The sequence below is a fragment of the Bubalus kerabau genome, chromosome 4, assembly GCF_029407905.1.
Source record: "Bubalus kerabau isolate K-KA32 ecotype Philippines breed swamp buffalo chromosome 4, PCC_UOA_SB_1v2, whole genome shotgun sequence".
NCBI classification, from domain to species: domain Eukaryota; kingdom Metazoa; phylum Chordata; class Mammalia; order Artiodactyla; family Bovidae; genus Bubalus; species Bubalus kerabau.
The window spans coordinates 7,482,150-7,496,164 of record NC_073627.1 but is presented as its reverse complement, the minus strand read 5'-3'; the positions used below and the strand labels follow the sequence as shown (position 1 = coordinate 7,496,164).

General features: G+C 49.7%; 1 protein-coding gene across 1 annotated transcript; it reads left to right on the top strand.

Moving 5' to 3' along the window:
• The first annotated feature begins 6,842 nt into the window (after positions 1-6,842).
• Positions 6,843-13,487, top strand: LOC129650775 (CMRF-35-like molecule 4). Its single transcript, XM_055579581.1, has 4 exons — positions 6,843-6,897; positions 9,447-10,062; positions 10,998-11,129; positions 13,352-13,487. The coding sequence occupies exons 1-4, from the start codon at positions 6,843-6,845 to the stop codon at positions 13,485-13,487; spliced, it is 939 nt and encodes a 312-aa protein (XP_055435556.1).
• Positions 13,488-14,015: the final 528 nt, after the last annotated feature.

Here is a 14,015-nt window from a genome sequence, read left to right as displayed (position 1 = left end):
CAGGGTGGGGAGTCCAATGAGTCCAGATGCTTCTGCCTGCAGCCAAGAACTCATGAAGGGATGGGGGTGGGCAGGACTGCAGGGAACACCAGCTCCCTGTCTCCCTCCCTTCAGTTCTCAGTGGTTTTATTGAGGTGTGCTACTGTTCAGTCACTAACTCATGCCCGACTCTTTGTGACCCCGTGGACTGTAGCCCACCAGGCTCCTCTGTCCATGGGATTCTCCAGGCAGGAATACTGGAGTGGGTGGCCATCCCAGGTGACTAGGTGGTAAGTATTCTTATCAATAAGAAGCCCCTTATTGAGGTATAATTGGGATAAAATAAACTGTGTACATTGAAAGTGCCCAGTTGAAAACTGTTTTCTTTTTGTTTTTCTTTTTTATTATTTTTCAAATTTTGCACAGAGTAAGACTCACTCCTTTGTGATGTATACTTTGATGAATTTTTAACGCAGGCATCAGTTCTTGCAAACACCACCACAAACATGCAGCACAATTGCATCACTTTCCTCCAGGGTCTTTAAATGTGGATTCTGCTTCTTTAATGTCAGGCCATCAAGAGTTTCACGTGCTAAAGGCTTCCCAGGACTGCTGTTCCAATGGAGTTCAGCTTTCAGAGGCTTTGAGGTGCTTTCAGACCTGGCCCATGTGCTCCACCCAGCGGCTGGTCCGTGACACAGGGGTGATCTTTCCCCAGTTCTCAGTCTGGGGGAAAGACTTCCCTGTAGCTCAAATGGTAAAGAATCTGTCTGTGAGGCAGGAGACCAGGGTTCAATCCCTGGGTTGGGAAGTTCCTCTGGCGAAGGGAATGGCAATCCACTCCAGTATTCAGGGAATGGCAATCCACTCCAGTATTCTTGCCTGGAGAATTCCATGGGCAGAGAAGCCTGGCGGCCTACAGTCTGTGGGGTCACAAAGAGTCGGACTCGACTGAGTGACTAACACACACACACACACACACACACACACACATAGAGTCTGGGGTTCTGTCTCAGGGTTCTGCCAGCTCGCACAGCTTGGAGGGTGAGCTGACTGTCCAGAGTTCCTTTCTGGAGCTGCTTCCTCTTCTTCAACTCCCTGACCCCTTCCTGGTCCTGTGGTTGGGAAGCTGAAGCTTTTATCTTCCCTGTTGGGTTGGGTCAGCCTCCAGGGCCCGGCAGAGGGAGCATGAGAAGAAGCACGCACTGGCTTCCCTGCCCAGATGCACCCATGCTTCTTCTTCTATTTTTTTTTTTTCAGTTCAATTCAATCGCTCAGTCATGTCCGACTCTTTGCGACCCCATGAATTGCAGCACGCCAGGCCTCCCTGTCCATCACCAACTCCCGGAGTTCACTCAGACTCATGTCCATCAAGTCAGTGATGCCATCCAGCATCTCATCCTCTGTTGTCCCCTTCTCCTCCTGCCCCCAATCCGTCCCAGCATCAGAGTCTTTTCCAATGAGTCAACTCTTCCCATGAGGTGGACAAAGTACTGGAGTCTCAGGTTTAGCATCATTTCCCTTCCAAAGAAATCTCAGGGCTGATCTCCTTCAGAATGGACTGGTTGGACCTCCTTGCAGTCCAAGGGACTCTCAAGAGTCTTCCCCAACACCACAGTTCAAAAGCATCAATTCTTCAGTGCTCAGCTTTCTTCACAGTCCAACTCTCACATCCATACATTACCACTGGAAAAACCATAGCCTTGACTAGATGGACCTTTGTTGGCAAAGTAATGTCTCTGCTTTTGAATATGCTATCTAGTTTGGTCATAACTTTCATTCCAAGGAGTAAGCGTCTTTTAATTTCATGGCTGCAGTCACCATCTGCAGTGGTTTTGGAGCCCAAAAAATAAAGTCTGACACTGTTTCCACTGTTTCCCCATCTATTTCTCATGAAGTGATGGGACCAGATGCCACGATCTTAGTTTTCTGAATGTTGAGCTTTAAGCCAACTTTTCCACTCTCCACTTTCACTTTCATCAAGAGGCTTTTTAGTTCCTCTTCATTTTCTGCCATGAGGGTGGTGTCATCTGCATATCTGAGGTTATTGATATTTCTCCTGGCAATCTTGATTCCAGCTTGTGCTTCTTCCAGTCCAGTGTTTCTCATGATGTACTCTGCATATAAATTAAATAAACAGGGAGACAATATAAGCCTTGACGTACTCCTTTTCCTATTTGGAACCAGTCTGTTGTTCCATGTCCCGTTCTAACTGTTGCTTCCTGACCTACATACAGGTTTCTCAAGAGGTGGGTCAGGTGGTCTGGTATTCCCATCTCTTTCAGAATTTTCCACAGTTTATTGTGATCCACACAGTCAAAGGCTTTGGCATAGTCAATAGAGCAGAAATAGATGTTTTTCTGGAACTCTCTTGCTTTTTCCATGATCCAGCGGATGGTGGCAATTTGATCTCTGGTTCCTCTGCCTTTTCTAAAACCAGCTTGGACATCTGGAAGTTCATGGTTCATATTGCTGAAGCCTGGCTTGGAGAATTTTAAGCATGACTTTACTAGCATGTGAGATGAGTGCAATTGTGCGGTAGTTTGAGCATTCTTTGGCATTGCCTTTCTTTGGGATTGGAATGAAAACTGACCTTTTCCAGTCCTGTGGCCACTGCTGAGTTTTCCAGATTTGCTGGCATATTGAGTGCAGCACTTTCACAGCATCATCTTTCAGGATTTGAAAGAGCTCAATTGGAATTCCATCACCTCCACTAGCTTTGTTTGTAGTGATGCTTTCTAAGGCCCACTTGACTTCACATTCCAGGATGTCTGGCTCTAGGTCAGTGATCACACCATTGTGATTATCTGGGTCGTGAAGATCTTTTTTGTACAGTTCTTCTGTGTATTATTGCTATCTCTTCTTAATATCTTGTGCTTCTGTTAGGTCCATACCATTTCTGTCCTTTATCGAGCCCATCTTTGGATGAAATGTTCCCTTGGTATCTCTAATTTTCTTGAAGAAATCTCTAGTGTTTCCCATTCTGTTGTTTTCCTCTATTTCTTTGCATTGATCGCTGAGGAAGGCTTTCTTATCTCTTTCTGCTATTCTTTGGAACTCTGCATTCAGATGCTTATATCTTTCCTTTTCTCCTTTGCTTTTCACTTCTCTTCTTTTCACAGCTATTTGTAAGGCCTCCCCAGACAGCCATTTTGCCTTTTTGCCTTTCTTTTCCATGGGGATGGTCTTGATCCCTGTCTCCTGTACAATGTCACGAACCTCATTCCATAGTTCATCAGGCACTCTATCTATCAGATCTAGGCCCTTAAATCTATTTATCACTTCCACTGTATAATCATAAGGGATTTGATTTAGGTCATACCTGAATGGTCTAGTGGTTTTCCCTACTTTCTTCAATTTAAGTCTGAATTTGGTAATAAGGAGTTCATGATCTGAGCCACAGTCAGCTCCTGGTCTTGCTTTTGTTGACTGTATAGAGCTTTTCCATCTTTGGCTGCAAAGAATATAATCAATCTGATTTCGGTGTTGACCATCTGGTGATGTCCATGTGTAGAGTCTTCTCTTGTGTTGTTGGAAGAGGGTGTTTGCTATGACCAGTGCATTTTCTTGGCAAAACTCTATTAGTCTTTGCCCTGCTTCATTCCGTATTCCAAGGCCAAATCTGCCTGTTACTCCAGGTGTTTCTTGACTTCCTACTTTTGCATTCCAGTCCCCTATAATGAAAAGGACATCTATTTTGGGTGTTAGTTCTAAAAGGTCTTGTAGGTCTTCATAGAACCGTTCAGCTTCAGCTTCTTCAGTGTTACTGGTTGGGGCATAGATTGGATTACTGTGATATTGAATGGTTTGCCTTGGAAACAAACAGAGATCATTCTGTCATTTTTGAGATTGCATCCAAGTACTGCATTTCAGACTTTGTTGACCATGATGGCTACTCCATTTCTTCTGAGGGATTCCTGCCTGCAGTAGTAGATATAACGGTCATCTGATTTATTTATTTATTCTTTGGCTTGGCTGAGTTGTTGATGCACTCAGGCTTTCTCTACTTGTGGTGAGCAGGGCCTACTCTCCAGTTTCAGGGGGCAGGCTTCTCACTGTGGTGGCTTCTCTTGTTGCCGGGCAGGGCCTCCGGGGGCGCGGGGCTTCCAGGGGCGGGGGCTTTGGCAGCTGCGGGTCTCAGGCCTTAGGCTTCAGTAGACCTGGCACACAGGTTTGCTTTCTCCACAGCACACGGAACCTTCCCGGACCAGGGGTCAAACTCATGTCCCCTGCATAGGTAGGTGGATTCCTACCCACTGAGCCACCAGGAAGTCCCGATCCTTTCTGGTGGTGGGTGTCTGAGTTGTGTCAAGTTTTGACTGTTATGAGGAGTGTTGCCCTGACATTGTGGCCCATGCCTTTGGTGAACATCGATATACCTTCTTCTTAGCATCTAAAGGGACCCTTGTTTTCTTTATCGGAAGAAACAATTGTGTATAGATCAGGTCAGGACATAATTTTTATAATGGGTCTTTTCATTTTATTTCTCTAATTGAAGTAGAGTGGATTGACAATGTTATGCCAACCTCTCCTGTATAGCAGAGTGACTCAGTTATACATATGGAGACATTCTTTTTTAAAATATCCATTTCCATTGTGATTTATCACAGAATATTGAAGACACTCCCCCGTGGTATATAGTAGGATCTTGCTGCTTGTCCATCCACATGTAACAGCTTACGTCTGCTAACCCCAGACTCCGAGCCTTTTCCTTCCCTCCCTCCCCCTTGGCAACGACAAGTCAGTTCTCTACGACCGTGAGTCTGTTTCTGTATGGTGGATATGTTCATTTAAGCCATATTTGAGATTCCACATATAAGTCATATCATATGTGTTTGTCTATGACTTTCTGAGTTACTGCACTTAGTAGGGTAGTCTCTAGTTGCACCCATGTTGATGAAAACAGTCAGTTGTGTCTGAGTCTTGCAACCCCCATGGACTGTATCCCACTAGGTTCTTCTGTCCATAGGACTCTCCAGGCAAGAATATTAGAGTGGGTTGCCATTTCCTTCTCCAGAAAGTGGCATTATTCATTCTTTTTTATGGCTGAGTAGTATTCCAGTGTGGTTATGTATGTGGATATATACACGCCACCTCTTCCTCATCTATCATCTGTTCACAGACATTTAGCTTGTTTCCATGTCTTGGCTATTGTGAACAGTGCTGCTATGGACGTAGGGGTGCATGCATCTTTTTGAAACAGTGTTGTCCAGGTATATGCCCAGGTGTAGGAGTGGTGGATCATATTGTAATTCTATTTTTAGTTTACTGAGGAACCTCCACACAATTTCCATAGTTTCTGCACCAACTTATATTCTCACTAACAGGGTAGGACATTTCCCTTTTTTCCACTCTCTCTCCAGCATTTGTTAAATGTAGACCTTCTAATGATGGCCATTTTGACCAGTCTGATGTGATATCTCATTGAAGTTTTTATTCGCATTTCTCTACTAATTAGTGATGCTGAGCATCTTCTCATGTGCCTACATAGACCATCTGGATGTCTCCTTTGGAGAAATGGCCAAGAAGTAGAATTTCAGCCAGGGTTAAATCCTCAGCCACATCCAGTGATTCAGAACACAATTTCCTGGAGGGAAAGTGAGGCCCTGAGACCAGGGCACTTGAGCTCCTCACCGCCTGCCCAGGTGCCCTGAACCCTCAGGGTGGGCAGAAGAGGCCCGAACACCCATTAGAAGACAGAGGCTCCCTTGCAGCACATGCGGGTGTTTGAGAGGGAGCCAGGACATGATCCTGCCCCCACAATCTGCCCTCCCCTCCCAACCCCAGACCAATGGGTGAAGTTGAGTGTGGGCATGGTCCCCGGGGAGTGTGGGGCTACCAGGGAAGAAGAAAATGAGTTCCTTTCATCACGACCAGAGGGCGTGCCTGGGAGTGGATCTCAGGACACAGATCCCAGTGGTGGAATCTCATGGTGACCGAGGAGTCTTTCAACCTGGGGCTTACACACACATACACACACACACACAGCACGGGGGCACTCAGCACACTTGCCAAGCCTGGGGAGCTGGGCCCTGTTCACCTCTGGGTAGCTCTTAGCAGCACGGAAGCCACAAAGCCACACATTACATGAAATAAACAGAAGTGGCCAGGACAGAGTGAGAAAGAAGGGGTCAGAGGCTCAGAGAAACTCGCCTCCTAAAATATGACAGAGAAAAGGAGAGACAAAGAATCAGTCCAGAGCGCACGTGCAGACATGGGAGAGGAAGCCTCTGGGCAAAATGGGTGAAAGGAAAAGGGGCTTCTCCTTTCTGATCCTGCCCCAGGGCGGCCTCTGCTCAGCAGAGACTCAGGACCTCAAAGGGAGCCGAGCCCAGGGAGGGGCAGGGGTCAGGCTCAGGGCAGGAAGGTGGTCTGAGATGCAGGTGGGGGTGCTGCCTGCAGAGAGGGAAGGGTGGGACTGTGTCTGCAGCGAGGCTGGACCTGAGCCCCGAGCTCCGCCTTCTTCCCAAGTGCAGACCCAGTTGAGTCCATTCCTGCCTCTGACCCCCTTCTCTGGGGTCCTCTCTATTCACCCACCAACAGCTCTGCCCCCTCACCCCAGCAGCGATGTCTTGGCTCCTTGTGGGCAACCTGCCCGGACCCCGACCACTTGTTCTCCCCAGAGGCACAGAGGTCTGGACACAGCTCTCATCACGTGCTGCAATTCATCCTCTCAATGAGTGACAGCCTTTTCTCCTAATCTGTAAAATGCAGAAGTAGGTGCTGACCGTGGGAAGTGAACCAGAGACAAGTGCAAAGGAGATTCAGGAAACATCTCTCGAGGCTTGAGGGACATCTGGCACGTCCACTTCTGACCTTGGCTCCGGGTCCTTGAAGGGACCGAGAGCTTGTTAGCTCCAAGGATGGGAGGCAGGACCACATGTCTGCTTCCGGCTCTGTTTCTTCTTGTCATCCCAGGTGAGTGGGGTGGGGCTTCCGACCCTGGCGTGACTGAGGCAGGAGATCCTGAGGGTCTGTCCTGGGGGAACATGGCAGGGTCCATTCGTTCATCCAGACACTTATTTGTTAATCAAATATCATGTTTACTGTTAACACCTCACAGCTTCTATGTTAGGTGCTGGGAAACAAGAAACCAAACCAAACCCAAGTGTCCCCGCCATAGGGCAGTGTTTTTCAACCTTGGCCATTCTAGACACACAGATGAATGAATGAAAATGGGGGTGATGAAGGAATCCACTCCTGAAGAGCTTTTTAAAGCTTTGTTTCTGGCTGCACTGGGGCGTGGGGGTGCTTGAGGGCTTTCTCTAGGTGCGGTGCGCAGGCTTCTCACAGCAGTGGCTGCTCTGGTCCCAGAGCACAGACTCCAGGGGGTGCAGGCTCCACAGCTGTGGTGCAGGCGCCGAGTTGCCCGCCCCACCATGGAATGGGGAATCTTCCTGGGGTGGAACCCGTGCCCCTGCATTGGACCATCGGGAAGTCCTTAAAGTTTTTATTGTGATTTTTTCCCCTCACTATTTTGTTGGTTTGGGGCATCCCTGGTAGCTCAGATGGTAAAAAAAATTCACCTATAAGGCAGGATATCCTGGTTCAACCCCTGGGTCAGGAAGATCCCTTGGAGAAAGGAATGGAAACCTATTCCAATATTCTTGCCTAGAGAATTCCATGACAGACCATGGGGTGGCAAAGAGTCAGACTCGACTTAGCGATAACACTTCCATTTTATTTTCTGAGCATGTGGAAATGTTTAACTTCTGTTTCATTATTAATTTCTACCTTAGTTGAATTATATCCAGAGAACATTCTCAATGACTTCAGTCCTTGGAAAATTTCAGTGACCTATTTTGCGGCAGTCTCTTTAATGGTCAATTTTTGTAAATGTTCTCTATGTGCTTTCAAAAAACATGTTGTTTGAAGTTGTTAGATCGTGTTCCACATGCTTCTAGTTGCATCTCAAACTCATGCTGAACAATCACGCTGAATGTTTATTGACTGTAAAGAAGTGGTCAGAGTTTCCGTGAATGGGTTTGCATTTGCATGCATGCATACTGCTGCTTCAGTCGTGTCCGACTCTTCGTGACTCCATGGACTGTAGTCTGCCAGCTTCCTCTGTCCATTGGATTCTCCAGGCAAGAATACTGGAGTGGGTTGCCAAGCCCTCCTCCAGGGGATCTTCCCGACCTAGGGATGGAACTTGTCTCCTGCAGCTCCTGATTTGCAGGCAGATTCTTTACCCCTGAGCCACTGGGAAGCTCCGGGTTTGCGGTGACTTCAGTAAATTTAAATAATTTTTAATGGAGGTCTGATTTAAGTGATTTCCAGTGCTCTGAGTGCCTTTACGCAAGTTTCAGTTCAGTTCAGTGTCTCAGTCATGTCCAATTTGTTGTGACCCCATGGACTGCAACACGCCAGGCCTCCCTTTCCATCACCAACTCCTGGAGTTTACTCAAGCTCGGGTCCATTGAGTCAGTGATGCCATCCAACCATCTCATCCTCTGTCATCCCATTCTCCTCCCACCTTCAATCTTTCCCAGCATCAGGGGCTTTTCCAATGAGTCAGCTCTTCACATCAGGTGGCCAAAGTATTGGAGTTTCAGCTTCAGCATCAGTCCTTCCAATGAATATACAGGACTGACTTCTTTTAGGATGGACTGGTTGGATCTCCTTGTAGTCCAAGGGACTCTCAGGAGTCTTCTTCAACAACACAGTTCAAAAGTATCAATTTTTCAGCACTGAGCTTTCTTTATAGTCCAACTCTCACATTCATACATGACTAGTGGAAAAACCATAGCTTTGAATAGACAGACCTAGACTGAAAATAATGAGCAAGTGAGTGCTGTCCTGTCCTTGCTTTTGTCCTACAAAAGCACATCTCCCAGGAATTTGGGAGTGGAATTTACAGTTCAGTGAACATAATGGGACATGTCCTGTATGGAGTCCATAACACATGGAGCCCCGGTAGCAACCACTGCTTTAGTCAGCTTCAAGGAGGCCCCTGCCAGCACATTCACTACACCACACTCAGTTTACCGCTTTACTGCATCGTAGCCAGTGGGAACAGCCTCCCCACAGACGTGTTAAGGGGGTGTTTCAGCTGGACCTCCTGAGGTCGTCAGTGCAGAGTCATCCTCTATGGAAATGGGTCCTCTGGTCTTTCCTCCCCATCAGAGCAGAATAACACAGGGATGGCTGCAAATGGATGTGGCTGGAATGGAAAGACTCACTGGCCGGAGACAGGGGAAGTGGGGATGATCTCAGGAAGTTGCTCTTGCTCTGTGTCAGTGTTTGTGTTTCTTTGAGATCCGCAGTTGTGCTTTTATGGGATTTTCCTGGTGGCTTTGACTAGGATTTTGCAGGGCAAAAGGTCCATCTTGTGGAAGGTGTATCCCTTCCTTGACTGTTACTCCGCTCAGGAGGCCCTTGGGTCTGGTTGCACTATTCACAATGCAGGAGGCTGTGGCCCTGCCCCCAGGGCGGGAGGTGACAGGTACATGGATTTGTGTTTCCAGGCTCATCTGCCATCTCGGGTCCCAGAGCAGTGAGAGGTGTGGAGCAGGGCTCACTGACTGTGCGGTGTCGATACGACCCTGGGTATGAGCGCCACGTGAAGTGGTGGTGCCGGGGGGCTGCCTGGAACAACTGTCCCTTCGTTGTTAAAACCACTGGATCAGAGAAGGAGGTGAAGAAGGACCGCGTGTCCATCAGGGACAACCAGAAAGACCGCTCCTTCACCATCACCATGGAGGAGCTCAGGCTAGATGATACAGACACTTACTGGTGTGGGATTGAGAGAACTGGAACTGACCTGGGGAACCCAGTAGAAGTGACCATTGACCCAGGTAAGAGTATGTGTGTGTGTGGACGTGTCTCTTTAGGGCCTGCTCTGTCCAGGGACCCAACTGTCCCTCAGAGGGAATGTCCCAGGGGTGGGGGAGTCCTGAGGGCTCACGGAGCCCCCGCTGACCACCTGGGCTGGGAGGGGCCGGGCTTCCCCTCGACGCTCTCCTGGCTCCAGGGCCGCCTCCGGGCCGGGATCAGGCTTTCCCAGCACCCCGTTTCCCTGCGCACAGTCAGTGCCCGAGTCTGCTCCCAAGGAGATGAAGGTGGTGGGACCAGTGTCAGCCTGTGGGCCAAGGGACCCTCCTCTATGGGATTGGAGACCCCGATTCCTGCCAGCGCTTTCCTGGGACCCCTGCTGCCCTGGGGGTGTTCCTGCTCTTTCTGGAATTCGGGGTTGGGACTTCAGAGCTGCCATGCCCACCGCATGTTCCATATCCCATCTCAGGGGGAAGTTCTAGCCCAGTGGGGGATGCTGTGCTTAATTCTGGGGTCTGGAAAGGGCCTCACAGTCAGAAGGCTGCATTTCTGGTGCATGAAACCCCATCATGAGCCATTTATACATCTGAGTTGAAGAACACTCTCTTCCTCAATCCTTCTAGTATATGTGCTGCTGAAGCGAGCACTCCTCAATCCTTCTAGAAGGCAAACGCTCCTGGGCATGTTAGCTCAGCAATCTTGGCTTGACATAATTTATCTATTGAGCTCTGCTTCTGCTGATCCTCAGATAGATGGCACCAGCTCATGGGGCACCTGTGTGGCAGGGGGGCTGGGTACACAGTCAACAGTCACCGCCCCGCCCTGTCCCCCCACGCTCACACCTGGAACCTGTGAGGCTCATTATACTTGTAAAGTACAACACGTACATCATCTCATTCAATCCTGACAACATTCCTAAGAACTGTCCCCATTGTGGGAGCTTAATAACGTCCTCCAAGTGCAGGCTCTTCCTGAACCTCGGGATTTTACTGGGGTCAGGGCTGGCCCTGACCTTTGAAGTCGCAGATCTTGGCTGTGTCAGCTGCCTGGTAGCCCCCATTCTACTCCTGTCCTCATGGATAAGCAGATGGAGGAGGCACTGGCCGCGACCCTGTCACGAGCAGCTGGAGCATTTGAATTCTGCTGCCCTCCAGCTGCCCTTGGCCTGAGGTGACCCTGGGCCCCTTTAACCTCCCTGGACCTGTGCCAGCCCTACTGCCTCTGAGGCTCTGAGTCTCCCATAGGCCAGGGAGATATGAGCAGTCCAGGCTGTTGGCCCCTCCTTGGGCCCTGCTCCAGACTCCTCAGGGCAAGGAGGCCATGCTCCCCAAACCCCCATCCCCCAGACTCAGAGCCACCTTTAGGGCGGCGGGCAGGTGAGCAGGCAGAGTGGTGTGTAACCTGGTCTGTATGTCTTGCAGCAGCTACAGTGTTGATCTCCACCCTCGCCACCTCCAATGGCAACATGTTCACGGCACCAGTTGCCCCAGAAGAGAATCAAGGGCAACTGTAAGTACCATTTGGGCTTTTGATCTGCACAAGATGTCTGACTGTCTCATTTAACCAAAAGATAAGCACTGCGTACCCACTCCTGCCCATCCCTTTAAAAAAAATTATTTAATGTTTTTGGATATGCTCGGTCTTCATGGCTGTGCACGGGCGTTTTGTAGTTGTGGCCCTTTTGGTCCCTGACTGTGACCAACCCCAGCTCCGACAGCAGGTCATCCAGCTCTGTTGCTACAGTTCCCTGTGGCCGAGCCCTCCAATGGAGGCGCCCTTTAGAGTCTGCCAGAGCTTGTCTCCCGACCCTCAGGCTCTGTGAAGAGGGCAAGGACTCTGGGCTCTCTTCCCACTTGCTCTTGGGCCGCAAGTGTCCTTGGAGCCCCCAGACCCTTCGTCCTGGGCTCAGTGCCTTTTGCCGGCGTGTTGCTTCCAACATCCATCCGTCGCATTTTTACTGTGTGAACTTCCACGTGCCCTGCACTGTGTGGGGACACAGACAAGGAGCATCTCCTGCCGAGCTCAGAGATGGAGACTCTGAGTCTGGGACTCGGTTGGGACGGCAGCCAGTGTGGAGGGCACGGCTGGTGTGTGTGGGCCCCAGCGGGGCTCCTGGTCCAGATTCTGGGAGAGCAGGGAAGGCCTGATGAGTCCCGTTTGCCCTAACTTCTGCTCTGGCAACAGCAGTGACGCTCATATCTCCTGGCGGCTCACAGAGGCTTTCCTGTCATTATTCTGTTAATTCTTTGCCCCTGCCTACACTTACGAGAAGGAACGGACAGATAGGCACGTTCCCCATTCACAGAGGAACAAACTGAGTCTCACCCATGCCCCTTAGTGCCCTGCCCAGCTGTTGCAGCCAAAGGGGCTTTCTGTATGCTGCGAGGTCCCTTTCACTCCCTCCTTCACTCTCCCTGGCCCTCTCTGCTTCTAGATCTGCCCCATTTCCTATTGCTGGGCCTTCACACAGAATATCTGTGGGCCGCCCCCCACCTTCTTCCTCCGGGAACACTTACCTTTCCCTGTCACTTTTGCTCTGTGTTTGGAAAGTTTCTTTCTACCAAACTGCTGTGAATAAGGAATCACTAAGGATCACTAAGGAATATCTTCATTGAATGGATCAAAGCCACCCGTAAGTGTCAGGCAGGGTCTTTGATGCACATGAGATGGCCAATTCACTCACTTATCCAACAATTAAGCATTGAGCACCCACTCCTACCTATTCCTGTTTTTACAATTAATTAGTTTATTTATTTTTGGCTGCTCTGGGTCTTCATCGCTGAACACAGGCTCTCTCTAGTTGTGGTCGGTGAACTTCTCTTTGCAGTGGCTTCTCTTCTTATGGAGCATGGGCTCTGGGGTGCATGGGCTTCAGAAGATGTAACACATGGGCTTAGATGCTGTGCAGCATGTGGGATCTTCCCAGACCAAGGATCCAACCCGTGACCCCTGGATTGGCAGTGGATTCTTTATCACTGGACCACCAGGGAAGCCTGCCCATCCCTGTTTTAAGAATATGAGGGGATATGAAGATTATCCAGATATCCAGCTGTCTGCCTTCCAGGTACTTATATCACATAATCAACGTACCAAACAGAGTTAAGTGATTGACTGGTGACTTCATTTGACAAATTTTTGTGAAGAGTGAAGAATAAGGGATGATTCTTGTATTAGCTTGGCTGCTATGGCAAAGTAACACAGGCCAGGCAGCTTAGACAACGTTCATTTTTCACAGCTCTGGAGGCCAGGGTCTGCGGTCAAGGTGTCAGCGTATTTCCTTTCTCCCAAGGTCTCCCTCCTTAGCTGTGTAGGTGGCTGTCTTCCTCGCTGTGCATCTCGTGGTTTCCCCTTTGTATGTGTCTATGTTCTAAGCTCTTCTCCTTCTGATGAGATCATATCACTGGTCCTTTCCTGCCCAGGAGAGCAGCAAGGGTCAGAACAGGGAGACACGAAGAAGGAGAGTCTGGGGGGTGAAGGCTGTTGTCACCCTGGGGTCCCAGGCTGGCCCTCCTGTAGGTTATTGGAACCTGGGACCTGGGAGAGCTGGGAGGAGGGGGCCTGGGGGGCATCTCACTTCCTGTCCCCATGTTCCCCACAGGCCCCTGCTGGGCAGCGTCCACTTCCTGCTCCTGGTCTTCCTGAAGGTGCCCCTGCTCCTGGGCATGCTCGGTGCTGTCCTCTGGGTCAACAGGCCTCTGAGGAGCTCTGGGGGGAAGCCCCAGAAAAACCAGTAGCCCCCATGCCCTTCAATATTGTCCAGAGATTAAAGACCCTCAAACAGAACAAAAGGGCATTTTTCTCAGGCAATGACAGTGGTCAGTGGCGACTGTGGTTCTCGAGGCAGCGTGGCCCCCTGCTTCAAGAATCAGTCCCCTAGTCCCTGGAAACCTGCTGCTCTGATGTTCCAGTCTGGCTCTAATTTCGCCCTTCCCTGCACAGCCTCTGGCCTTCTTCATCCTGAGGCCTCCAACACAGGAGAAACTACAGGAAGGAATGGAAGAGCGGATGCCTTCTTCTGGGCCCAGTTCCTTGGAGGACATATATGATCTCAAGTCTGTGCCACACACAATGTAATACACTTATTTTTGCATTGTGTGCGGGGCAGGGGTCAGCCAATCGTGGGTTTGAGATTCTCTGTGTGTGTGCTCGATCGTGTCCGACTCTTTGTGACCCCATGGACTGTAGCCCGCGAGGCTCCTCTCTCCATGGGATTTCCCAGACACGAATACTGGAGTGGGTTGCCATTTCCTCCTCCAGGGAAT

Bases quoted from the DNA above. Each gene is read 5' to 3' on its own strand.
- LOC129650775 (XM_055579581.1), top strand. From the start codon at position 6,843: ATGGGAGGCAGGACCACATGTCTGCTTCCGGCTCTGTTTCTTCTTGTC. The intron at 6,898-9,446 runs GTGAGTGGGGTG...TTGTGTTTCCAG, and splicing joins GTTTCTTCTTGTCATCCCAG to GCTCATCTGCCATCTCGGGT. The intron at 11,130-13,351 runs GTGAGCAGGCAG...TGTTCCCCACAG, and splicing joins ACCTTTAGGGCGGCGGGCAG to GCCCCTGCTGGGCAGCGTCC.